Source organism: Bubalus bubalis, chromosome 17 (genome assembly GCF_019923935.1).
Source record: "Bubalus bubalis isolate 160015118507 breed Murrah chromosome 17, NDDB_SH_1, whole genome shotgun sequence".
In the NCBI taxonomy this organism is placed as follows: Eukaryota; Metazoa; Chordata; class Mammalia; order Artiodactyla; family Bovidae; genus Bubalus; species Bubalus bubalis.
This window is the reverse complement of record NC_059173.1, coordinates 64,822,894-64,850,581: the sequence shown is the minus strand read 5'-3', so window position 1 is coordinate 64,850,581 and position 27,688 is coordinate 64,822,894. Positions and strand designations below refer to the sequence as shown.

General features: G+C 39.5%; 1 protein-coding gene across 7 annotated transcripts in view; it reads left to right on the top strand.

Annotated features, from left to right (window-relative positions):
- Nucleotides 1–27,688, top strand: part of LRBA (LPS responsive beige-like anchor protein) — a 747,585-nt gene that overhangs the window by 686,750 nt on the left and 33,147 nt on the right. For 6 of the 7 annotated variants that reach the window (XM_025267094.3, XM_044930515.2, XM_025267092.3 and 3 more), the window contains 4 exons: nucleotides 6,536–6,625; nucleotides 11,658–11,850; nucleotides 17,239–17,301; nucleotides 22,453–22,608. In XM_025267094.3, coding sequence (XP_025122879.2) covers nucleotides 6,536–6,625; nucleotides 11,658–11,850; nucleotides 17,239–17,301; nucleotides 22,453–22,608 — 502 coding nt within the window. The remainder of the gene's footprint in view (nucleotides 1–6,535; nucleotides 6,626–11,657; nucleotides 11,851–17,238; nucleotides 17,302–22,452; nucleotides 22,609–27,688) is intronic. The other variant, XM_025267095.3, reaches the window with a different exon arrangement.

Sequence of the window (27,688 nt, the reverse complement as noted above, 5' to 3'; positions counted from 1 at the left end):
ATAAGAGAAAATGTAAGGTAGAAATGGCTGGTTCTGTTTGTGAAAGAAAACCTGCTTGATTGTACAGAGAGTTGGATGAGGGACTTGCAGTAGGCCTTCATCTTTTTCTTTCTTTTAAAAAATTTGTATTTTGAGTTAAGTTTAGCCACAGACAAGTTGCAAAATTTCTTTTGTATGTTTCTTCCCAAGCACCCTCCCTCCCCTACCATCACCATGTTACATAACTTTAGTGAAATGATCAAGACCATGGAAATAATATTTGTTCAGTGTAATTAAGCTACAGACCTGGTGAAGGTCACCACATTCTCTAATAACTCTTTTTCTGTTTAATGATCTTATGCGATGACTGACTCACATGTATTTAGTCGATATCTTCTTGGTTTTCTTCTAAATGTAAGAATGAATCAATCTTTACTTGTCTTTAATAGTCTTGATATTTGTGGAAAGTGGTCACATATTTTGTTTGAATGTCTCTGAATTTGTCTCATATTTTACATGATTCAAATGAAGTTATTTATTTTTTGTCAGGGATACCATAGAAATTATATAGCATTCTTCTCAGTGCCTCATATGAAGGCATAAGACTGTATCCTTTAAGAACTGGCAGTTAATTGAAGACATTTGATCAGGGGAATACTACATAAAGGAGAGTTCGAGAAAGCGCAAGTCTGTAGGAAGAAATTAAATGACAAATAACAGAAGAGACACTATTATAATTCTCAATACCTGAAATTATAAGAAATTCCTGGATTCAAATAGAAATGATGAGTATGAGAAACTTATAAAAGAAGTAATTAGGTCTAGTTACTGATTATATACAAGAGGTAAAATTTTTAAATGTTAGTAAGATTCTGAGCATTAAAAATAAAATCAAAAGGGGAGTCTCATCCTTGATTGAGGAATGCTAGAATAAAATTAATTTTTCCAGATTTTAGATTTGATAATTCTAAGTGTGCTGGGATATACACATAGTATGGATGGACGGCCATCAGGCAAAGTGTAAATGAACACTTCATAGACATTGACAGTCCTCTGGCTTTAGATTTGGAAATCCTTCATATAGGGCTAAGATTTGAAGTCATGTTAAAAAAAAAAAAATCTAGGGCAGGAAGTTTAGATCAAGAAAACTGGAGTGTGAAAAGAGAACTTGCAGTGATGAGTTCATTTGTGGATGAGAAATAAGAGTAGAGGTTGGCAGAACACAGAGAATAAAGGAGTAGGTTAGAGAACCAAGCTAGTGTAGAGCCATAGATGCCAGAGCAGAGAGACTGTGAAGCAACCACGGTGTGATCAACAGTGTAAATTGCTTTAGAGATCAAGATAATGCCAGAATGGCAATGAGCTTTAGAAACAATCAGAAGAATCTAGAATTATCAGTTGATGATATTAGGTTTGACTCTAAAGATTTGAGATTACCTTACAGTCTTATTCTATAATTTTCTCACTTGATAAAGCCCTTTCTATTGTATTGCTATCACCAACAACTCAAAGGTTAGTCAAGAAATATAACATTTGTGTCTAAGAATTATATAATTTTTTAGATGTCTTAAGGACTTAGCAAGAAAAATATTATTTAACCTATGTGGGATAATACAACTTTTATTTCATAATTGAGACAGAATTCACACCACTGTGTTCCATGACTTGAAAAATCATTTCCCTATAAAAGGTCTGCTGCTGCTGCTGCTGCTAAGTCGCTTTAGTTGTGTCCGACTCTGTGTGACCCCATAGACGGCAGCCCACCAGGCTCCCCCGTCCTGGGATTTTCCAGGCAAGAGTACTGGAGTGGGGTGCCATTCCCTTCTCCGTATAAAAGGTCAGTAATGTGTAAATTTTATTAAAATTTTAAGACAAAAAAAATTGTATTAGAAAGGGGAGATTGGTGTTTTTAAAAGTTTTCTCACCATCTATGTACTTTTTGTTTCAAAAGAAGGCTAAGTACATGTAGTATTAAGGATATTGGTATTATGTTGTATTGAGGCCAGTTGCATTTAATTTATATCTATAATAAAAATTTATGTGCGATAATGTCGTTATTCTTAGTTTCTCTATAGTAGTTGGTGTTACTGACCACTCTGTCTTTGAAATTCTCATCTATAGCTTCCACATCACCCTATCCTGCTCCCCAGCTCCCAGCAACCTCTCCCTTCTATTGTCATCTTCTTCATATCAAACCCTAAATATGAGCATTCCCTAAGTTTCACCTCTGTGTCCTTTTATGTATGTGTCTCATGTATTTTCTTCCTGGGAGCTTAACCAGTGGACTTCAAACTGTGCTTCATAGTCCTAAGATTTCTCAGAATTGTCTCAGGAGCTGCTGTGTAAGGATGGTTTTGCCCATCTTTAAAGTTAAATAGCCCTGTCTCTTTGTTTTTTGTATTGGGGTTTTGTGTAAAACTTCATTTGAAAAAGGAAATCATTTCTGCTGCTTAAAAATACACGCATAAACAGAGTGAGAGGGAAGGATCAAAAGCCACTGAGTTAAATTTCTCTTGTATGAACGACACCCAGGTGACACCTCTGCTGTCCCGGCCCAGGGCCAGCCCAGGCCTCCTTTTGTCACCTGGACGCCTCAGCCGGCTCGACAGCTGTCGCTGTCACTTCAGGTGTCCACATCTGACGTAAAATGCACTGTCCTTCTGCAAAGCTAGGTCTCCCTCACAGAAATTTATATTTCTGTTCATTGCTTTACTACTCTAAAATATGCAAGTTCAAAAGAAAAGAATTAATGTTGTCTTTTGTCTTCATTGCTCAAAGTCATCAGTCTCTAAGACTTGTTGATTTGGCCTTAGATCGTGGTTCACATATTTATCCCTTTCTTGCAAATAACACGGCTTCCATAAGGACTGAGGTATCCAGTTCCTTATGTTTTGGACTGCTCTCTGAATCTCCAAGGAGATCTCTCCAACTCTGGGCACTTAGCCCTGTAGTATACTTTGAAATGCTAAGCCAGATTTCAGTTTTTGGGTTTTTTTAATAATGTACTCATTATCGTCACCACTCTCATTGTAAACTCCTGAAGCATTTCTTCCTTTTCTGTTTTAGCTATGTTTAATGGGGATGACGCTAAGGCCCCAAACCCAACAACATTTTATTTAGTGCCCTGTATGTGCTTGGTATTGTGCTAAACATTTTATAAGTATTACCTAATTTTCCATATAATTCTCCAAGTGAGGTATTATTAATATTTCTATTTTATCAATGGGGAAACAGATTAAGCAACCTATTCAAACACAGCAAATAAATGGGAAAATCAAGATTAGCACTCTTAACCAGTTAACTCCATAGGCCAAGTATGTAAGCTGCCTGTTCCCCACACATGTATACCTGTGGCGGATTAATTTTGATATTTGGCAAAACTAATACAGTTATGTAAAGTTTAAAAATAAAATAAAGTTAAAAAAAATTTAAAAAATAAAAAAAATAAAAAAATAAATGAGGGGAAATGTATGTGGGCTGTTGGGCCAGGACCACTGAAGGCGGCAGTCAAGGGAAAGGACACTGGCTTCGCTGTTTTTAAAAGCATGTTAAGGTTTATGTTAAGCCAGTTGTGAATCCATGCATCTTAAAAGAGCTGTGCTCCCACCGCCTTCTCTGTGACTACCTTAGGCCTGCCCACCAAAAGGTTGCCCTTTTGTGATATTTTTTTTCTCTAGATTGTCCTTGATGTTGATCGTGAATTGATTTCACCCCATCAAAAAATGTTTTAGATACTGCTCTGAAGTGACCCTACTCCTCACTTCCTGGTGACTCCTTTTCTGGTTTCTGAAGTCTGGGTTTAGCCTTATGTCCTGCCAAGCCATGCTGCTCTAATTGTGTGTAAGCAAACACTTAATGACGATGATGATGTTGATATTAGAGCTACTTTATTAATTCACTCATTGGGTTGTAAACCCATGCTTTTTGTGTGCTCAGTCTTATCCCTAGGCCATGGCATTGTCCCTAACAGATAAGGAAGAATAGCTTACTGGTTGAGAGTATGAGCTCCTGAATCAGGCTGCTTACATGCAAAATTTGAGTCTGCTGTTTAATTACTGTGTGACCTTGGACAAGATATTTAAGTTCTTTGTGCATTATTTTTCTTTATCAGTAAATAGATATAGTAAAGTACTCACATCATACAGTTTAAAGATTAAATGAAACAAGATACTAAAATCATGTAGAAAAATATCTGGCAAATAGTAACTACTAAATAAATATTTGTTGTTGATGTGTGTGTGCTCTGTTGTGTCTGACTCTTTGCAACCCACGAACTCTAGCCAGCCAGGCTCCTCCGTCCATCGGATTCTCCAGGCAGAAATACTGGAGTGGGTTGCCATTTCCTAATCCAGGGTTATTGTTGTTAGGAGCCCTCAATGAATATTGGCTGACTGCATATTGAGAGTCTAGTCTGTACCAGTAGGCACTTTGCTGTGTTGTTTTGCATACATACTATTTGCTCCTCAATATCAAAATCACTGCAGATGGTGACTGCAGCCATGAAATTCAAAGACGCTTACTCCTTAGAAGGAAAGTTATGACCAACCTAGATAGCATATTGAAAAGCAGAGACATTACTTTGCCAACAAAGGTCCGTCTGGTCAAGGCTATGGTTTTTCCTGTGGTCATGTGTGGATGTCAGAGTTGGACTATAAAGAAGGCTGAGCGCCGAAGAATTGATGCTTTTGAGCTGTGGTGTTGGAGAGGATTCTTGTGAGTCCCTTGGACTGCAAGGAGATCCAACCAGTCCATCCTAAAGGAGATCAGTCCTGGGTGTTTATTGGAAGGACTGATGTTGAAGCTGAAGCTCCAATACTTTGGCCACCTGATGCGGAAAGCTGACTCATTTGAAAAGACCCTGATGCTGGGAAAGATTGAAGAGGGGAGGAGAAGGGAACGACAGAGGATGAGATGGTTGGATGGCAATGGACATGGGTTTGAGTAGACTCTGAGAGTTGGTGATGGACAGGGAGGCCTGGCGTGCTGCGGTTCATGGGGTCGCAAAGAGTCGGACACAGTTGAGCTGAACTGAACTGAATAACACTGTGAGGTTGATCTTATTGTTATTACCCATATGTTACAGGAAGAAAATTGAAGCTGAGGTTGAATGACTCGCCTGGGTCACATAGCTTGTGAACGGTGTGCAGGCAGCGCTGGCACGTGGTCTGTGCCTGCAGAGCCCATGGTGCTTTTCCCGTGCCGCTCAGCTTTCACAGAGGCCTTTGCAGTCCTTTCTGCCTAAGCCGGTCATAGTGCATTCCTTGAATTTATTGAGCTAACTGCATCAGACTGTTATTCAATCATCCAAGTACATGTTCTGCTTTCTATATTAGGAATAGTTTCTTCAAGGGCAGAAACACTGATACTTCATATACTGTTTACATCCTTGATGATTACGATTGAATACATAAATGGGTGAATTGCTATCATTGTTTCTTAAAAGATGGTTGTAAAGGACTACGAATGGTATCCTCATCAAATAAAAAAAGGAAGTTAATGCTGCATAATTTTATTTCCCTGTTGATAATTTATTAATCACCTGCAGTTCTGCAGAGCATATAAAAATTGAAATACCTGTTTTATTAGGGATTAAAAAATAGCATGACAAACATATATCCCCTTAGAAAGAGATTTTCTTCCTCCTTTTAGCCGAGAAGTTAAAAATACTGCTGTGGGGGTGTTGAAGTCACCTTTATATGTTTCTGCTTCCTTCTCTCCCCTCACACATACTGTGGCATTTATTCATTCACCCAATTTTAAAGATCTAAAAGTGAAGAAAATAGATAAGGTCCTCGCTCTCTCGGATCTTGTTTTAGTGGGAGGAGACAGGCATAAACAAGTAAAGAAAGAAAATTATTACAGACAGCGACCACGTCTGGCATTTCAGAGTTTTCTGTGATGAGGTTGGGAAGTGAGCACCTGGGCTGGGTGGACAGGAAGAGTGAGGGGCTCACAACAAAGGGCTTAGGCACACGTCTTCCAAAAAGAGCACACGCACGTGGTCCTGGGCTATTGCTTGGATGCAACATATGGCTTTTACTTTGCTGTTCAGCCACCTAGGTTCAAAGAGACTGTCAACAATAATGCTCTTCCCATGGCAAAAGAGCATCAGGCGATTTTCACAGGTGCTGTGTTTCTTTCTTCTACTTCCCAGGGTGAGATTGGGCCTAGAATCAAAGCAGTGCTTGGTTTTCTCTGTACCTGTAAAAGATTAGCCTTAAGTCAACAGGGATGATGCAAGCAGGGGGAAAAAATGCAAGAAAATAGAGATGAAGCCGAAAAGGACAATTTCTGTTTGTAAGAGCTGGTTTCTGTTTCCCATCATGGCGCAAGATGAGAAAGTCCTGCAGGGTTTAGGAGGCACAGCTGCCCTGGCCCTGCAGAGCGGCCTCAGCCTCATTGCCCGGCCAGGTGCTCAGCCCCACTGTGGAAGCACGGGTGATTTCCAGTGTGAAACAAGCCAGAAGTAAGAGCTGACATTTCCAGGTGACACTTGTGGTTCTTTTGCCTGTAATTAGCACCTCTTAACCCTCAAACTTGCCCGTGCCTTTTTCAGGCTGTGGAAGCTCAAATCCGAAGTTTTGGGCAGACGCCGTCTCAGCTGCTCATAGAGCCCCACCCTCCCAGAGGTTCTGCCATGCAAGCGGTAAGTGCAGCCTGCTCTGTCCTCATTTCTCACGTCTCTTTGAGACCCTGCTTGACATTCTTAACAGTATTCCGTTGTACTTGAGCTTCTCCACCACACCTTGGCCTGTTCTTCTAATGTACTGTTTGTAAACCTAATAACAGCCAGCAAATACTCCCTGTTCTCCTGGACTCTTAAGGAGGGCAGACATTGCTCCAGCGCTCCAGTATTTCATCAGGGCATCATGTTCTGTGTTGCAGAATTAAAAGTTTCATTACTGTCTTATATCCTCATTCTAGGGTAGGGGGTGGATACATTTTCTGCTTTGATCCTATGAGTGCCTAGATTAATTTTCCTGTTGTATTTATTCTTTACATCCCAATGTTTTCACTTTGGGAATTTTGAAAGTAATCCTAATACGTAGGCTATGTTACTGAGAGTCAGGAACCTTGGAGGAAAAAAATGATGGTGTGATATACCAAATACCCAAAGCTTAGTGCCTACAACAGTGATTTTTCTTTCGTGTGATTCTGAGGGATAGTAGGCATCTCTTCTTGTTCACCTTGCCTCCCTCGTGCACTGCTGCGGCGGGTGCTAAGAGGCGAGACTGCTCTTTCCATGTGGTCTTTTCATCAAGGAAGTTGGCCCAGGCCACTCCCACTCGCAGTGTTCCGGGAGAACACTTTTGCATGACTTCTTTAAGTGTGCTTTTGAACTTGCACAGCATCATTTATGCTGCTTTCTGTTGGCCAAAGCAAGTCAGAGGCCCGCCTAGAATCAGAAGCAGGGAAATAGACTGCTGCTGCTGCTGCTGCTAAGTCGCTTCAGTCGCGTCCGACTGTGCGACCCCATAGACGGCAGCCCACCAGGCTCCCCCATCCCTGGGATTCTCCAGGCAAGAACACTGGAGTGGGTTGCCATTTCCTTCTCCAATGCATGAAAGTGAAAAGTCAAAGTGAAGTCGCTCAGTCCTGTCCGACTCTTTGCGACCCCGTGGACTGCAGCCTACCAGGCTCCTCCGTCCATGGGATTTTCCAGGCAAGAGTCCTGGAGTGGGTGGCCATTGCCTTCTCCAGGGAAATAGACTAGACCTGCAAAATCTGTGGCTATTCCTCCTTCATGTTTCTTGAAATTTCAGGGGGAAATTCATTCATGATAGAACAAATTCAGCATAGAAACACACTGCATGGCATGGTAAGAATATTTTAAGTGTAGGCTGTTGGTGTTTTATTTTTTCTTGAATTGTCTATCAATAAAACAGGTTGCTCATTACTGTTTTAAAGTAAGAATGGGGACATAGAGTCTGTTTCCATAAATACGATGAATAATTGAGAATAGGTTCTAATTCCATGTTGGGGCTTAGAATGGTAGGATTTCGCTGGATGCTGGGAAGGAGAGCGGCAGCCAGCAGGGACCTGCATACAGATGTGGTCCTCTCTGCCTCTGACTCTCTGTCTCTTCCCGTCTTTCCTTCTTCTTTGTGTTTTTTCCCCTTTTCCCATCTTTGTCATCATCTTTCTTCTTCCAAGTCTTTTTTCCCCTTCTTTCTCTAATGATAAGAATTGACCATTACTATAAACTACAGACTGGAGAAGGCAATGGCACCCCACTCCAGTACTCTTGCCTGGAAAATCCCATGGATGGAGGAGCCTGGTAGGCTGTAGTCCATGGGGTCGCTAGGAGTCGGACACGACTGAGCGACTTCCCTTTCACTTTTCACTTTCATGCATTGGAGAAGGAACCGGCAACCCACTCCAGTGTTCTTGCCTGGAGAATCCCAGGGACAGGGGAGCCTGGTGGGCTGCCATCTCTGGGGTTGCACAGAGTCAGACACGACTGAAGTGACTTAGCAGCAGCAGCAGCAGCATAAACTACAGACATTTAAACATTTATTTGCGTCACCTTTTCCCCCCAGTGTTTTTAAGCAGGGGAAATCATATTTAAAAGAGTGTAAAGGGTAGCTTTTAGTGAAGAGACTACACAGAAAGCAGACATTTGGCAAGAACAATGGAAGATAATGCCATAAAAATAGTAAGAATGATTTATGTTTGGGGATTGGAATTAGTTTTAGTAATAGCTTGTCAATGAGACGCAGGCTGCCGCAGTGCTGGCTAATGGAAGCACCTCTGCTCCATTGACTTTCTACCTGGGTCACTGCACGGCCTTGGTCACTGGGGCCAAGAGGGAGTTCCTACTGCCAAGCCTCTCTCCGTGACCAAAGGATGACTGGCTCACTGGGGCAGATCAGCCTTCCTGTCCTGGGGCGGCACACGCTCATTTGAGGACGGGAGGCCATCTTTCCCATTATCCTTTATCCTCTGAATGGAAAACCTGAACTCTTTTTCAGACCTGTGCAAATTGTGCTTTTCCCTCTTACATATATGCGGGTGGGAAACAAAAGTGTGTTAGAAAGAAACCAGAGTTGTCAACAAGTGCACACGTAATCTGGGAAAACTGAACGAAATCTAGCTATAGTGGCTTCCCACTTCTATGTCAGACGGGGCTGGCAGGGGCCCGCAGGGTTGATGAGGGTCTCTTTCTCTGCCCCCGTGACTGGTCCTGCCTCATCAGCAGCTGCCACCATCCCTCTGGGCGAACCCAGTATGCTGGGCTGGCTTTTTGTTGCATCCAGTGCCCCTCATTCCATACTCACTGGCTACGGATGCGATGCACTCCCCAGAGAGTTTCTTGGTCCTTGCCTCCATTAGGCGCTCTCATCAGGCTGAAATCCACAGGAACTACCGGAGAGCCAGCATGTTCTCAGGATGCAGGAACGGCTCTGGATATGGTGTCTGCAGCTTTCTGTGGAAGAGGGCTCTTCCTTGCCCTGTGGCTAAGAGTTGGCCCACTAGAGGCACTGTGTACACAAGACATTCTTCCTGTATGTTAGAGATTTTTTCTGTGTTTTTTTAAGGGCATAAACATTGGAATTATTCAATTTGAGCCTGATTGTATTTACAGTATGAGCTGTTAAGCTCAGAAATATGTATCAGCTTCCTTTCAGTGAGACTTCATGATGTATGTTGTCATCTGACTTCCTCAGAGTTTATACATTGACTTTGGTAAATATTATTTTTTAAAAAAAACCCACACAATTGGAAAACACAGTTTGGTTTTCTGAAATGACATTCATTTCCTTTTCTCCAGACTTCATCAAAGCTAGCTTATAGGAAATTTTGTTTGTGGTTGGCTCATTGTTTCTCATTTTTACACAATTTCACAGAAATCCTTAAAACCATGTAAGGGGTTCTTAGCAAAACAAAGATTACTTATTGATATCAGAGGTTTTAAAACTCAAAGACCCAAATGTGTATTGCTTTCACTACTATTCGGATGAGTTCCCCCACCAGTGATGACTGCAGCACGCACGCACGCGCGCGCACACACACACACACACACACACGCACACACACACACACACACGCACACACACACACGCACACACGCACACACGCGCAGCAGAAATGAAGGCCACCTCGCGCTGTGTTGAGTGCAGGAGCCATAATATACGCCAGGTGTAGTAATTAGCAGGCCCACGAAGGCTGCCTGTTTGTCTGCTTTTGCTGCTGTTGCTGTATCCCCCTGTGTTTTCACACCATCAGATAGTTGGATTTAATTGAGGCCACATCAGATGAGGCATTACTGACACCTTTAATTGAATGAGCATCCAGGGAGGATTAACTCATAATATTGATTGGCTTTTAGCCACTTGCTCAGAAGGGTGTCTGGGTAGCTTATTAGTTGCCTTTATTTACACCTTTATGCAAAGAGTGCAAATAGGAATTCTTAGTGCAATATGTTTTTCTAAGTACTCTTAATAACTTTTTTAAAAGGACTGATAATAAAAATGCAAATGTATTTAATTTTTTATTAGCAGTTCTGAATGAATACATGTTAAATATATGTGTCCACATTTACATATACCTGGTGTTTTGAAATATGGCAATAAGAGAGCAAGCAGAAGGACTTCATCAAGGTGTTTCAATTCTGAATGATACTCATCAGCTATTAGAAAATAGACATGGCTGTGGAGAATTGCTGAAAATGCACAGTGCAATTACTGTATGATAGCATAGTACCACAAAGTATAAATAAAGCCAGTAAATCATTGTGGTGTTGTATATGTCTCAGATTATGACATATGGTTTGTAGGAATGTTCTAAATCCTTAGTAGTCTTCCAGATTTATTATGTTGCTAGCCGTTAGAACAGTGTTTTGTGTATCATTTCAGTTATATTTTGCTTTTCAAAGGAGAAATCGAAAGTCTTGAGCTTTAGTTTCTTTGCCGACTGGGAGGAGAGGCATCTAGGTCTTTCTGTTCACCCTTAGCTACAGCACAAAGCAGCGGCATCCGCATTATAATAGGGCAGTGTTTATGACTTGGTACACTATATAAATATATTGTTTCTACAAGTACACTTAATTATGCATTGCTTTGAAACACCTTTATAATTAAGTTTGTGTATCACGTTCATAAATTATTTCTCTACTGTAACAATACATGCATGCTGTACAACTGTTGTTTATAAATGTATTTGTTAATTAATTATCTCTTTATTTAGTTGTCAGAATCCTCATACTAAGACTCAACACAATTTTTGATAACCTTTGGCAATTACCTTGGCTGGCTTTTGTGCCTATGGCCTGTTCTCATTCTTTTATTTTTTTCTCTTTTGTACTTGATCCATAATAACTGTTGGAATGGTTTAACACAATCCTCAATACTTTGCCTATTTAGAATCTAAATCAAGTCACTCTTTTTAGTTCTTCTTGGGAATGGGGTGGGGAAGGGAAGAGAGTTAATAAAAATTTATGGGTTTTTAAAGCGACCATTCATGTATTTTACTTCAGTCACCTAGAAATTCTACTAATGACATGTGAAAACCAAACAAATCCTAACTGCTGTTTCTCTAAGCCTTTCTGCTCACTGTGGTCTCACTTGCAACTTGGGTTAACATGGTCTTCCTCTTCTTTTCCTACACCCTCTTTCTTTCCTGTCTTTCCTTGTCTTTTCCTTCTCCTATATTTGGATCTTGTCTTGCCCACTCAACAGTATCTCCTCCTGCAGAGTCCATTGATGTTCACAGACCAAGCTCAGCAGGATGTTATCATGGTTCTAAAGTTCCCCTCCAACTCCCCTGTCACTCACGTGGCAGCCAACACCCAGCCTGGGCTGGCGACTCCTGCTGTGATCACGGTAACTGCTAACCGGCTGTTCGCCATGAACAAGTGGCACAACCTTCCAGGTAAGTGAAGACATACCCTTCTAAGGCATACTAACTGCTGAACTCTGTATAAAGATATTGTAAGTGTTAGTCAATCAGTTGTGTCTGACTCCTTGTGACCCCATGGACTGTAGCTTACCAGACTCCTCTTGTCCATGAAATTCTCCATGCAAGAATACCGAGTTGGTAGCCATTCCCTTCTCCAGGGCACCTTCCTGACCCAGGGATCAAACCCAGGTCTCCCACATTGCAGGCAGATTCTTAACCATCTGAGCCACCAGGAATCCAAAATACATTGTTCCTGCTGCTGCTGCTAAGTTGCTTCAGTCGTGTCTGACTCTGTGTGACCCCATAGATGGCAGCCCACCAGGCTCCCCAGTCCCTGGGATTCTCCAGGCAAGAACACTGGAGTGGGTTGCCATTTCCTTCTCCAATGCATGAAAGGAAAGGTGAAAGTGAAGTCGCTCAGTCATATCTGACTCTTAGCGACCCCATGGACTACAGCCTACCAGGCTCCTCCGTCCATGGGATTTTCCAGGCGCGAATACTGGAGTGGGATGCCATTGCCTTCTCCTAAAATATCCACCTAAATATATTATATCTCAACATTTAAGCTTTTTAGTTTTCAAACATATTAGTCTGAATCAAAATGTTGAATACTTGGAAAGGTGTAAAGAAGTCCCTCTGAAGCATGTAATATTAATACAAAAGTTAAAACACGAACTGTTCTTTGGCATCTAGTGATTTGTCTTTACTCCTTGGAGATAAATATTATCATATAATAATATTCTATGTCATGTCCATAAATAACCTTTATTGATTTATCAGATGTTCCTTTTTTTCCCACGTATTCATTTGCTCCATATACACTTCTCATTGTCTACCATGTGCCTTTTTATGCAGGGCATGGAACTATTTGTTGTGGGTGATAGAAAAAAGAACAGGTAAATTACACAGCCAAAATACTACAAACCCTTAAGTATATCCTGTTCTTTCATTAAGTGCTGAAGAATTAGGGTGACTAAGGGCAAGATCAGTCCCAGGTGTTCTTTGGAAGGACTAATGCTAAAGCTGAAACTGCAGTACTTTGGCCACCTCATGCAAAGAGTTGACTCATTGGAAAAGACTCTGATGCTGGGAGGGATTAGGGGCAGGAGGAGAAGGGGATGACAGAGGATGAGATTGCTGGATGGCATCACCGACTTGATGGACATGAGTTTGGGTGAACTCCGGGAGTTTGGTGATGGACAGGGTGGCATGGCGTGCTGCAATTCATGGGGTCGCAAAGAGTCAGACACAGCTGAGCAACTGAACTGAACTGAACTGAAGGGCAAGATACTGAAATAACCATTAGAATCATACACCATCACTACTTGAAGAGACATGAGAGTTGGTCTTGTCCAGGCCCACATTCTACCCCTGAAGATGCAGAACGCTGGGGAGCCTGCCTTGTTCAGTATCACATATGGGCCACTCAGTGGCAGCGCCAGGTTTGAACCCAAGTTTTCTGACTCACATTTTATGATCACTCCTCTGTGATTTATTGCCTCTCATTAGAACAGGAATGTTGGGATCTGGATTTAGCACTGTTCCTTGTGGCCACTGGTTAGAAATTCTCTTTTTAAAGAAGGAAAATCTTTCAAAGTCCTGAAGATTATAGGGTTTTTATCCCCAAGCCATTGTTTTAGGTAGGAAATTTGAAAGGATAGCCTTTAATAGTCTGTTAACTTGTTATTAAAAAGTGTACATAAAGCACCACCCATTATAATACCTGGAATGCTTGCACATTTATGAGTTCTTGAACAAGGGTCTCGAGCCACATTAAATCCTAGAATGTTTAGAATGGAACAGAACTGAATTGATGTTCAAATAAAAACTAGATGCACTAACTAACTATGGTCAATAAGGTAATCTGGTACCCTTCATGAAAAATCCATGGTTGGTGTCAGAATTTCTTAAATATAGCCGTTTTCCTGGCCATTAGAAATGAATGATAATATTTGATTAGAGAATAGATTTCATAAATGGTAGAGAAAGTTAAAATTGAGATACATATAATGTCTCTATTACTAGGTCCTTTTATTCTCTTTTCTTCAAGTGAACTTATCTTGCAGAGGTAAATGTGTGTGCAGATGACATATATTTTGGGACTAAAGATGATAATTTGATTAATGAATTTGATTTATTTGCTGTTGTTTCTCTAAATGCCACTCATTAGAAGAAAAAGACGCTGGTAGTGTGTTCCGTCAGGCACACGGAGGATCATCTTCCTGCGCTGGGCGCCGTTACCTTAGAGCCTGGCGTAAGCACCAGTGTGTGGCCCCAGGCCCCTCCCGGCCACGCTGGGCGCCGTTGCCTTAGAGCCTGGCGTAAGCACCAGTGTGTGGCCCCAGGCCCCTCCCGGCCACGCTGGGCGCCGTTGCCTTAGAGCCTGGCGTAAGCACCAGTGTGTGGCCCCAGGCCCCTCCCGGCCACGCTCATCCTGGGTGGCTGCTGTGGCAGCTCCGGGAGCTCGTTCAGTTTAAACAGAGTGTGAGGAGAGGCAAACCTTTTCAGCGGCTGGGGAGCCCCAAGCTCTCTGCATTCCTGGCTTTCGTCTAGCCTGGCAGTGAGCAGGAGCTGAGCCCGCTCCACCAGAGAGCTGCTAGGCTGACACTCAGGTATCAGGCTCCCTCCCTCCCTGTGATGACTGAGCTCCTGACACTCCCCTTTGAAGCAAGCCCTGCCTGGAAGGCTGGCTGCCCTTACTGCCTGCTGGTCAGCTCTTCTTCTCCCTGCTCTCCACTGTCCTCTAGACCTGTAAAGGGATTCAGGGGCAGCCTTCTCCTGCTGGAGTACCCCGTATGGTACATCCAACTGCTCTGAGCCCAGGCTCGCTTTTCTGTAAGATAAGAGGAGAGAAGACTGCATATGTTTGCCAGCTCCTTGCCTTGAATCCTCCCCATTGAGCCTTCTTTCGGTCTGTGCCTTGCGTCACTGGTGGTTTTTGCCTCCGTCCTCTGGCTTTATAGTATGATACAGCCACTCCTCACCAGATAATACAAAGAATAATAACATGTGGAAAAGCTCAGGCAATTCTCTTTCTACAACGTGATCCCCAATCCTCAGTACACCTACACCTAAAAATGTTAAGTATACATTTTATTAAACCTGTGCCTCATTTCAGGTATGTAATAAACATACCTGACCTCTCATCCTCTGCTTTGCTACCTTTACCTGTCCGTGTGCCTTGATTGAAACAAACGTCAAAACTTCCTAACAGTTTTTCTTCAGTGAATATCAAATTCAGGTTACACTTTTTTTTTTTTTTAGTTTAGATTCTGATTCTTTTCTGATATTCTCTGATTCCCATAATTCATTCATAAGACAGCTAGCTGTTGTCAATGTAGTGTCTTGAGTCCTGATTTAGAGAAAAAATCATCTTTATCCTTCCATCTCATTCAAGGGACCTTGAGAAACATCCAGAAAAAATAAAATAATGGCACCTAACCTTCATAGAGCATTTTCTAGCTTCTAAATACTGTTTTAATCGCTTCACATCTGTTAACTCACTGAATCCCCTCGACACCCTGAAGATGTAGGTTCTATACTTAGGTTGAACCATACAAGATTGCCATTTTAATAGGTCAAGACATCAGGTGTTGGTGATTCCATGCGGTTCAGCCTAACTCATTTAACAGAGCAGGAGCCTGAAGCACTGAGTAGACTTAACTGGCCAGAGGTCACACAGGCAGTCAGTGGCAGAATTGGAACTTGATGCATCACCAAAAATAGCTTACCTGCTAATCTCTTTCACTGACAGTTTGGTTTTAATGTTTCTGTGATCCCAGATTCCTAAAGACATAGGTACAGCTTCTCAAGGTATTAGCGTTGATGGGCACTGGTGTTGCTGGAGTAAATGCTGTGTTGGTAGATCAGAGGCTGAGGTTTTCCCTGATGAGTCCCTGTATGTGTGCTGTGATTTCTTTACTGGCAGAGCTGTAATCAGCAAAAACAATACCTTTAGCAAAAGAGGGAGTCCTAAGGCTTTCGTTTTTCATCTACTTCAATATCGTATTTATACTCAACTATAATTTTTAGTGCTAATATTATACTCAGGTATTTTATCAGTATTACTGATATTCAGGTGTTTTATCATATTAGTGATCTTCCAAAAGATCATTGAAAAGTCCTTGAAAAGTTGGTATTTACTAACAGCGGGAATGCTGACATAATGATTTTAAAATTAATCTAATGAACACATTGGAATATATCCCATTTTTATTTTCAGCCCCTCAAGGACAGTCAAAAAGATGTCTTAAAATCTGATGATATTAATATCATCCTAATCTTAGAATCTGATGATATTAAGCAGAGCTCTAACACCAACCAAGCAGTAGTTAAAATGCTTATGAGTCTATAAAAGGCCGATATTGACCAGAGTGAATGGCTGAGTCATTGGAGGAAAATCTTTTGGAAAAGTACCAAGAATTTAACTCTCAGAATTACAAAGCTGAAAAGATTGTCTGTTCTAAGCCCTTCATTCTGGGGCTTCTGATTTGCCCAAGGTTGCACAAGTGGCCAGTGGTCGGTCCTGCTTCCTACAATACTTCTTATCCACCAAAAGCCCTTCTACCTTTCACGGGACTGCAGCCTATAAAATCTCTTTTCCATCACAAAATAGGTACCTCTGAATCCTTAAAACCATTTTGAAAATTAAACAAACTGTCCTTAGTATGGATTGATTTTTGTTACTCATTTGCTTCTCAGTATTTTAAAATGGAAACCATGGAAATATTAAATATTAATAAAAGTTTTTTTTCCAACCGCAATCAAATCTTCAGGAAAACATTTCAGCCAAATGCATTTAACTAAAACATTTATCTGCAGATAGCTTTCTTTATTTTTATTCCAACTTTCAATTGATTGATTTAAGTGATGGATGAAGCATTGAATGTTCTTTGACTTGGCGCTTTCCCTTTCTCCATCATAAACTGACGTTTTTGTGCATCCTTTGTGCTGCAGCATTCAAAACTGCCTTTTTAAGAAGTAACAAAAAAACTAGTATTTGCTACAGTCAGCAGATGGTTGTCACATTTTGTTTTCAGCACTCTTTACCACTTAATTTTGTTCTGTTGCGGCATCAGAGGTTGCCAGTCAAGCATCTGCCATAGCTTATGGCCTAGGACTGGCGCCACTGCTACGGCACGTGTTCACAACAGCACTAATCTAAAATAAATGTTTAATAAGTAGCCATAGAAGCACCTGGATTTTTTGTTTGTTTGTTTAAATTTCACAAAACTGTCTTGAGAGATTTGGAGGTTGGAAACAATTCTACATGAGATTTGACTTAAGCATTTTTATGTAGCTCAGTATATGAAAAATAATGCTCTCTCTCTCTCTCTTTTTTTTATCTTTTGTGAATTCCAGCTCATCAAGGTGCTGTACAAGACCAGCCATACCAGCTGCCAGTGGAAATCGACCCTCTCATAGGTCTGTCACTTGCTTCCCTCTCTGCGATTCATTAAGCTCTGTGTGCTGGCCCTGAAGTGTAGATTACCGTTGTTTTTCACTTGCTGGTTGCTGGGAATGGAATTTTCCTGATAAACCATTTGCATGCAAATTGGAATGCAATGAGCTGTGGCTATGCTGGTATTTCATCAACTCCCCCTCGTTGGTTTGCCTAATTTGAACAGGCCTAGGACGCGTGTCACCGAAAATTAATATGGATGCTGTAATAATGTGTGATTGAGAATGCGCATGAAGTACTGTCAGGATAATATTGGATCTTTTCATCACTCAGACTTGTTGATGAGCAGGAGCGAGGCACGTTATGATGAATTGGTGCACCAGTAATGTGATGGAGCTCCTTTGCTAGGGAAATTTTCATAATAACAGTGGGTTCTTAGCAGCTCTGTGTTGAGAAAAATAAAACTGTAGTGCCAGGGTTTCATCATTAAAGGAGATCAATCCTTTCTTCCTGGACCCTCCTTTCAGTCTGAGGGGATTAATGTGCAATTGCAGAGCAGTTTCAAAGTTGAAATATATCGCCCAGCCAATGGCAGTGTTAAGATATTTGTATTCATTTTCCTAGGGTCCTGCAGCCCAATAAATTGCCATTGGAGGTTAAATTTGTTCAGGGAGAAAAAAAAAGTACAAGGAGACCGGAAAGAGCCATTGGGATGAAATGAGCATCTGCGGCAGACGACTTAGAATATTTAATTGCTGCTGTGCTTTTTGAGTAGGTTAGTGGAAATCTCTAGTTTAGCATTTTCCAGCCTATATGGGGATTTCAACTGTGATTCCACTAAGAATGGTACACCTTGGTATTGAAGATGCCGTTCAATAACTTTTAGAATAAAAAACCTAATTGCCCAGCTGTAGGGGTATGCTGCTAGCATGGATGTTTGTGTCTGCCTTATAATTTTGTCATATTTCCCCAGCACAAATGAACTTGTTAGTATTTTAAAGTATTTTTAAGTTTTTAGATAAACCATAACAATAAGCGGATTTATTATTTTAAAAAATTCAAGGTGTTCCTTGTGCGTATGTCACTTTTTTGTTGTTGTTCTCTAACACCATTGTTTCAGTGGAGAGTTAAATGGCCACCATTTGCAGATGAGTTATCAAGATGAACTAAAATAACCTTAAGCTCTAAACTGTCTTTTATCATTTTCCCAAATATAAGCATAAATCTAAGAATTAAGTGTCTGTATGAAAAATAACCAGTACCCTGGTTCCTGAATCTTGTTTTGCTTTGAGTAGATACGATTTGCCATATATATATTTTTTTAAATTAAATGCCCACTTGGGTAAAGTTCTAAGAGTCAGGAAAATAATAAAACCCATTTGTTGTGCCACTTAGAGCCTGGTTTCTGAAGTACAGAATCATTGTTTGTCTTAAAACTTGACAATGAATATCGTATAGTATAAAGTCTAAATAAATTCAGAAATGGTAACCCTGTTGCGAAGGCATGGGGGAAAGGGGCGAGATAGTCAACATTTTAGGTTTTGTGGGCCATAAGGTCTCAGACACAACTACATAACTCTGCTGTTATAGCACAAAAGCAGCCACGGATGATATATAAACAAGCGAGCACTGCTGTGCTCCAATGAAACTTCATATGCAAACCCAGGCACAAGCCAGATTTTGCCTTCAGGCCATAGTCTTCCCTGCTGACCATTGGTCATCAGACTGTTCCCACGTCTCCTGAAGTAGTTGTTTAAAACCATGCATCTTCTCACACATTTTTAAGTTGACGTCTAAAAAAATTTTAATGTGATATCATCACAAGTTTAAATAGTTGCAAAGGTTATGATTTTTGGCATAGTGTGTAAAATTTTAAATACATCCAGCAGACACTAAATATCAAAGTCACTTGATAGTCAACCTTTTCTGTTTTTAAAAAATTCATTGGAAGAAATCTTTACCATTTGAACGTTTTTCTCATCTTGAATTTGTACTTTCATTCTGCTTTCCCTACACAATTTTATTTTAACTGTAGAAAATTGATTACCCCATTAAACAGTTTTCAGCAATAAAAATATGTATGTAAATATAAATGTTGAGATTTTCTGTGACCTTAAGGCCCAGCTTTAAAAAATTATTCCTCATTGAGTTATTAAAAATATCAATACATATTTATTAAAATTATAAATTATAAATTTTAGTACTATTAAACATACACAATACATATTTATTGAAAATAGGAAATACAGCTTTAATGAATGGGAGTGCCTCCCTAAGTAGTTCATGTATTCATGGATAAACATTATTTGTTGCTGAAAGAGACAGAATTTGTCACCAGTTCTACCCTAATTTTTTGTTTTTTATAGATGGATGCTCTCAGGAGTGTTACTAACATGAGAAGATAGATGGGAAAGGAGAGAGTTTTGTTTTAGCAGTGTTATTCAAATCTTCAAACTCTTTCCGAGTTATGGGACAAAATTCATAGAGTGATATATTATTAAGGATTACTTTTACGGTCTATCATTAAATAATCATTTTAACAATCCATCACTGAAACTTATTTTTAATGATCTATCAATTGACAGCGTGATTAGATCCTCCTTCCATTCATTGAAAGCAGTGAATTGGAAACCACCTGCCCTGCAGAATGATGTGATGATACCTAGGCATTCACTTTCTAGCATCACATCAATAGTTTGAATTGTCTCTTTATTTGGCTCTCAAGAGATTTTTGTACCCTGGAGTAAAGCACCATAGTAAGATTCTATCTAGTGGAAGAAGAGCGAGCAAAAAGGGAGGTAAGAAAGGAAAACTCACAGGAGAGTTCTCAGGCAAATCTGTTTCAAGCTAGAGAACTCATGAAAGTTGCGGAACCAGAAATTGATTCCCTTAAAACCATCTGTGCCTGTGTATCCCTTGGGAAATCTTATGCCAACCCCCCTCCCCCGCCCCCCCCCCCCCAAGGGTATACATGCTCCAGTTTGTAGACTGCTTATCTAGACAAATATGCCTAATTTTCATCAAATAAAAATACTTTCAGTACTGAATCTTGTGAGGTTTGCTAGACAAAACAGTAAGATAAAGAAAAGGCAGTTGTAGGGTAGGTTATATAGACTAAATGGATGGATGGACGGATGGATGGATTAGGGGTTGCAGTGTTAAATTATAAGTAATCACTTATTTGGAAAATAGTTCATCTGAATGCTGAAGGGGCATCAGCCTTTACCCATGACGAGTTTGTGGTCATTCAGTTCAAAATTCTATACATGGCCAGGTCTGTCAAATTAGATCCTCCCAGTCGGGAAGATCCCCTGGAGAAGGCAATGGCACCCCATTCCAGTATTCTTGCCTGGAAAATCCCATGGATGGAGGAACCTGGTAGGCTACAGTCCATGGGGTCACTAAGAGTTGGACACGACTGAGCGACTTCACTCAGGAAATAATGCCAAAAAGACCAGTGAAAGTTTATATATCGTATAAGCGAAAGTCATATAAACACTAACAAAAATGCCGTATTTTTATAATTTTCATGTGGAATGAAGAACTGTAGTAACCAGTATAGAAAATACCATATATCTTGTTTTAAATTGCTAGGTTTCTGGAAATTAAAAGATGTAACTGTATCACACAGGTTCACTGCAGTGAGAGGCTAATGTCTCTCCATGATACAATATGGTACACAAAAGCCCTTTCACCTGCCAGGAGCTTCCCTTTGTGTGGAAGGAGCGGGCACGTGATTCCTGACTAGAGGACTACCCTTTCTACTACTGCTACCACTTTCTAGGCCATTAATCTCCCCCAAAGTATCCGAAGCCCATTATCAAACAGTTATCTAATAATCTTACATGGTTAGGTTGTACAGTCAGATATTAGCAGAACTTGGCAGTATTTCACATGAATACATTTGCGATGTTCTGTATGCCATGAGGGCAAGGGGTATTTTATCCCTCTGTATCCCAGCAGAGGACTGGAAAGTATTTTGAACACTTTTTTTCTTCCATATTACTTTCTGAGCCTTCTATTGAATTGGCCATCTTAACTTATTACCTACAATGAATATAACATAGATATATTTCTATTTTTAATTTTTATCAATAATGCATCTATAATATTTTTTCCAATAAAAACTGAAAGCTATGATGCAAAGAACATAATAATTAGATGTAGACATTTATTTTGTGCTGATTTCTGGTATTATCAAGTTTTTTTTTTTTTTAGCAGTATAAGAACTATAATTTGTGTCAGAAAGCTGATAATGAAATAACTCCTAGATCACGAACAGCAGAGCTTTCTATTCGGTTGGCTTCATAATGCCAAAGAAGGCACCTCCGTGAAAATTCCTTTGCTGATAATGAGATGGCTGATAGTGTGTTTCTAGAGGACTACTACTCTTCACATGCATGTGGTGTCGGGCTGTGTCGGACCTTATGCCTTGTGACAGACCCCGTCTCAGGTGCTCTGCAGCACTCTGAAAACATACTGCCAGACTGTCTTGTTTTATTGTTTACAGAAGTAGCAAGAAAGTTGCAGTGTGCTGTGCTTTGACTTTTTCAATTACAAGAATCCTTCATAAATAGTCATCCTACCCTTTCCTTGCATGCAAGTGCGGCTGTGAACGGGGGAAATGGGAGTTCACATCTGGTCAAATTAAAGGCCTGTTAAAGTCAAACTAGTACAAGATGCTCCAATATTTCAAATATATGACATTTAAATTCTAATATCTCTTCCTTGTGACAAAAAGTTAGAGGTAATAGATTGTCGCAACATGAATCCGTTCTCATGACAATAGATGTAATGAGATTGTCAGAAACACAAACCTAACTGTGATGCAATCTGGAGATTCTAATCTAGTTTGGTCCTGCCCAAGAGCTAGATAGCATGTTCTGAGAATTGTATACTACTTATTTTAAAATTGTAGTGTATTATTGTTTCTTTCCTCTAGGCAGAATTTCTTACCGAGCTGTTGAAGTTGGCTACCCTCCTTCTTCCAACAATCGGATTGTGTTTTCCTGTGGTTTTTCAAATATTATTGTATTTAAAATTAAAGATCAAATGTTTTTATCCTGGAATGTGTTGTCTCTCCTCCCTTGGCCCCAGCCCCCAGCATGACAAATTACGGGATTTCTTTGCGCATGTGGATTTATAGGCTTTTTTTCCCCCCTCTGTTCTCATAGCCAGCAATACAGGAATGCACAGGAGGCAGATCACTGACCTCTTAGACCAAAGCATTCAAGTCCATTCCCAGTGTTTTGTCATCACGTCGGACAACCGCTACATCCTCCTCTGTGGCTTCTGGGATAAGAGTTTCCGCGTCTATTCTACGGACACAGGTAACCTCATCATTTCTTTATCAGTGAACTCAAGTTTACAACAAGTGGCTGTAAGAGGCTGAAAAGGCTTTCTCATCTCCCCTGTAAAAGTTACAGTATTCTAAAAGGTGTAAAATATAGTTTTCCCCTTCAAGTAATAATCTACTCTATTATCCATTAATAAGTTAACTTCAGAATGTTTTTAAAGGGGAGGTTTTGATAGGTTTGTCTCCCAAGCTTCACACTTACAAGTGAATGATTTATTTTGAAAGCATATCTTGATGTAAATGCCATATGTACATGTCCATGCATAATCATATGGCAAGTGCACATACTTACAGGTGTACTTTCCCACTTCAATATTATTTAAAGGTTATTTTTTTCCCTGGAAATTCTAAGTGTGTTTCCTGTGAGTGGCTATCTTGCCTCCACCCAGTTCCACTGAATCTTGCTGAAAACTACACCATGGTGAAGAAAGGTAGCTGATTCCTTATTCATTTGCATGCAGCTCCCTAAGGGACTAACCAAACTCAAATCACTATTATTATAGGATATCCAGTCCAATGAATGGTTATATATTTTTGCATATAGGCAATTATGAACATTCAAAAATTTAATGGAGTCTCTTTAAAGTATTTTGGAAACTGGTAGAGGATGACATAAACTTACACTGAATATGTAGTTGTATATTTAAAATAATTAAAATTAGATAGTAATGCATTAGAACTTAAATACCATGGAGGTAGATAGTTCAACTAAAACAAGGATCTACAAATAATTATATTGATTTAAGGTTCTGGGGGGAGGAAATTTTTTAAATTGAAATTTCTAATTAATTAACTGTTTTACAGCAAATCCTCTTTCAGTCATGTTAGTCATCTCTATACAATGTATGAGTCCATACTCCTACTTTAGTAAGTATAGTATATTAACAAATTAATTCTTGGGTATTCAGGGAGTTTGTCCTAGCTACATTTCGATGATTGTATTATAACCTAACAATGAGAGAGTAGGGAAATATAGTTGAATATGTACTGTGTATAGAATAAACCCTAGAAGTTAGACATGATCTCGTTTAATTTTTATTTCAGGGAATCAATGACCTAATATTTTTATAATTTACTTCTTTATTCTGGAGGTAGGTTCAGAAAGAAGACATCATTCAGGTCTTCCTGATTACTTGGGCTTTTACTAGATGTTTAGGTCTATGATGTTCATTACTATTGAACCTAAAACTCCTCTGGAACTCTTTAAAAACGCATTGGAGATTGACAAGTTGTCCTAAAATTATTTATTATTATAATCTTCTCTGGCTTAATATTCAGGTTTAAATTTTAACCTTTTCTTTCACTATTACAGTAATGACAACCTTAGTGTTATTTGACCTCAAACTATGCTCCCTTCTTCACAAACTTTCAGATTAAAATTGTTACATCCTATCACAGGGTTTTCTTAAACATTCTTTTAGATTCATATTGTTTTTTATACATTGAAAATTATCTTTCAATTTGCATACAGTAAAATTCCTTATTTTGGTTTTTAGTTCCATTAGTCTCAGGGCATTGTATCCAGTTATGCAACCACCCCCACAGTTAAGATGCAGAGCAGCAGAAAATCCCCAGAAACCCCTTGGGGTGCCCCTTCGTAGTCAGCTCCTTCCCTCACCTCAGCCTCTTCAGAATTGCTGACATACTCTTCATCTCTATAATTGTGCCTTTTCTGGAATGTCCTCAAATGGGATCATATATTATGTCAATCTTTGGTTTTAACATTTGAGCCTTGCTGAGTTTGTTGACATTTCATATCATTTTAAAGACACTGAATATTGATATTTGTAAATTAAAGCTAACCTTTTTAACCTTTGTAAAGTAAAAGCTAACCTTGAGGCTTCCCTTGTAGCTCAGTTGGTAAAGAATCTGCCTGCAATGCAAGAGACCTGGGTTCGATTCCTGGGTCAGGAAGATCTCCTGGAGAAGGAAATGGCAACCCACTCCAGTATTCTTGCTTAGAGAATCCCATGTCCTGGTGGGCTACAGGCCATGGGGTTGCAAGAGTCGGACACGACTTAGCAACTAAACCACCACCTCCAAAGCTAACCTCACTTTTGTATAATACTCATAATAAAATAATTTTTATAGTTGCACAGTTCTCTAGAATTTATAAAATATCTTCTTTCTCATACATGATATTGTGTCAGCCCCACAGTAATCTTAGGAAATCAAATAGGTGTCCATAGGCCCATTTTTTCGATGATGAAACCAAGGTTTGAAAAAGTTAAGTAACTTGTTGAAATTTGCATAGGTCATGGTGCTAGACCTGGGCATTGGAGGTCTTCTGACCTCAGATGTGGCATCTTTGTGATTAGTCCATTTTATCTCACACAAGTGTTACCCATTTAAAATCTAGGTTCCTAGAATGTCTGCCATGTTACTTCAGACTTAATAAACTAGATGGCATTCCTTTCTCTCTTTCCAAAAGCCTTCTACTTTATTGTTTTTTAAAATGTGCACAAGTGCGTGTATGTATAAAACACTTTGATAAGAAAGAAGTCTCATTTTAAACTTCATTTCAGTGGGACCGAACACGTATACCAAAAATATTTATACTTTCCAGGAAAGCTTTGAAAAAACTCTCATATGATAAATCTAATACCTTTCTTAATATCTTGTATACAAACTCTGATGCAAATTTTATTTAAAATTATTTAAATTTTAAATGTGTTAGTGTCTTCATGATGATAGGAATATTAAATGTTTTCTCCTAAGTTTAGCAGAGAAGTTTAGCAGAAAAATTGTATGATCAATAATATATAATGGCAGAGCTATCACAGGTGTTGAATTCAATTATATTTTGGCACGTAAGCCAAAAAAAAATCCTTCTCTTATTAGATTTGGCGGGGTGGGGAGGTGGGGGTAGAGAGAAACATGGTTGTAGCAGGAAATTCTTTAAACATAAATCATGTTTTCAAGACACAACCAGAGCAGCAGAGGCAACAATAAAACCTTCCCTCGGCAGTAGGAATTATTTTCAGGCCACACTTTAGATTCAGTGTGCAGAGTCCTGAGCTTGAATTTTTTTTTTTTATTTGTAGCACAGCTGTCAAATAAAACATTAACTAGAAAATTTGTTCTGTCAAAAAAAGGATATTCTAGTGCTTGTGGTAATATTTGATATTAGTGTGTGGAGAGGTGGACTGGTATTAAAGGAAACAAAAAATAAAGCTTGAGGAACACTTATGAGATTATCAGAAAATAATTTACCAAAAAGAACAGCAGGTATTTATATGGTGTGATTTATTTAGGAGGAGTGAACCTCCACCTCATAGCAATAACAAATATTGCGGAGGAACACTGCCAGACAGGAAAAAGCAAACTGGAAAAAAAAAATAATGTTTTCCAGAGTTGAGCCCAGAGTATAAATTGTGGAGAATGAAGTTAATTTGTATTAAAACATGAAACTCTTTAGATGTAAGTACTTACCTGTCGCCCCGTCATCTCAGTCTTCCCTGATGCCCAGTCTAAGTTTGTTCTCTCCTGTTTTTCTCTCTCCTCTTTTCTAGTAGTTAACACTAGTCACAGTTACATGTCTGTTTCTGTTTGTTTGATGAGGGCAGGAACCGTTTCTCTGTTTGCCACTATATACAAGTAAGAAGATCTAATGCTCGGCAGTTGGTAGGTGCTCAGTAAATGTTTGTTGAATGAAAAATAAGTGTGATAACTTTTAGGGGCAAAAATTGAAACACTAGGAAATTTTAATTAAAAAAGAAACCCCAGTTTGAATATACATGTTCCTAACGCTGACATTGTAGACATAGAATGATGACTTAATTAATGACAAGTAACAAATTATTACGTGTCTTGAGAAATTCTGACAGTCTTTTTAATCCGTCCCACTTTTACAGCTAAAACTTTCCCCTTTGTTCTCACTAGCTGGAAACTGAGCTGGTTACCAAGCAGATAGTTGCTCTTTCGCAGGCCGCCTGGTGTACGTGCAGCATTTGGGTTTTCTGTTTATGCCACAGACCTCACATACCTAGATGTATTACTTTGCTCATCTTCACTTCTACAGCCCACTGAATTGATGGTTGTCAAATCTTAAATGAGTCTGCTTTAAGTAACCTATTTAAATCACTCGTATAGTTGACATGCTCTCAGCATTTAGTATAGGCTGAGGCAGGAGTCACTGTACATACTCTGTGATCAAAAGCATAATCACATTATGGGGTGTTCAGCATTTTCAGTAGTTACAACTTATGATTTAGCTTTCACTTTCCTAATTAGTACTTCTTTGCTGATGGCTCAGACGGTAAAGAATTTGCCTGGAATGCAGAAGACACAGGTTTGAGCCCTGGGTCAGGAAGATCCCCTGGAGAAGGGAATGGCTGCCCACTCCAATATTCTTATCTGGAGAATCCCACGCACAGGTTAGCCTGGTGGGCTTCAGTCCATGGGGTTACAGAGCCTGACACGACTGAGCGACTGTCACTTCCTAACTTGTAGTAAGAGTACATTCAGCTGCCTTTATCTCGTCCTTAGTTAGCTCTTCCCTCTAACTCCAGCCATTCTACCACTAAACCTCTCTACTTTGTCCTTCATATAAATTGGAAATGATAAAAAATTATTATATTTTTAATATTTAATTTTCTTTCCATTTTTTAATTCTAGAAAGTCTTGAGTCCTTATCATATTCTTTATTGATAAAGTTAATTTTTAAAATGAAACGTTCTGGTGTTAATTTAAAAGGCTGGAGAAATTCAGAAGTGAACATTTTTAACACTTACTAGTTAAAATACCTGCTTTGACTAAAGTCTTTTTCCATAGGAAACAAAAGTGTACTTTAATCAGTTTTGCAGTTTGAGAATACTATGAATCTTTCTTAAGTTACTATTAGAACACTATGGGCAAGGGAAAAGACTGTATTTGACTTCCCATCTGATGTGGATGAAGCAGTATTTATTTCTAAATTTGCAGACTTTATAATATCTTTGGGTTAATTTAAATCAATAATGTAAAAAATTTAGTGGAAATACTTTTAGTTATATTTATTATCTTGAAAAATTAAATACATATAGATACCAATACTTAGTTGAGACCTTAAGGTT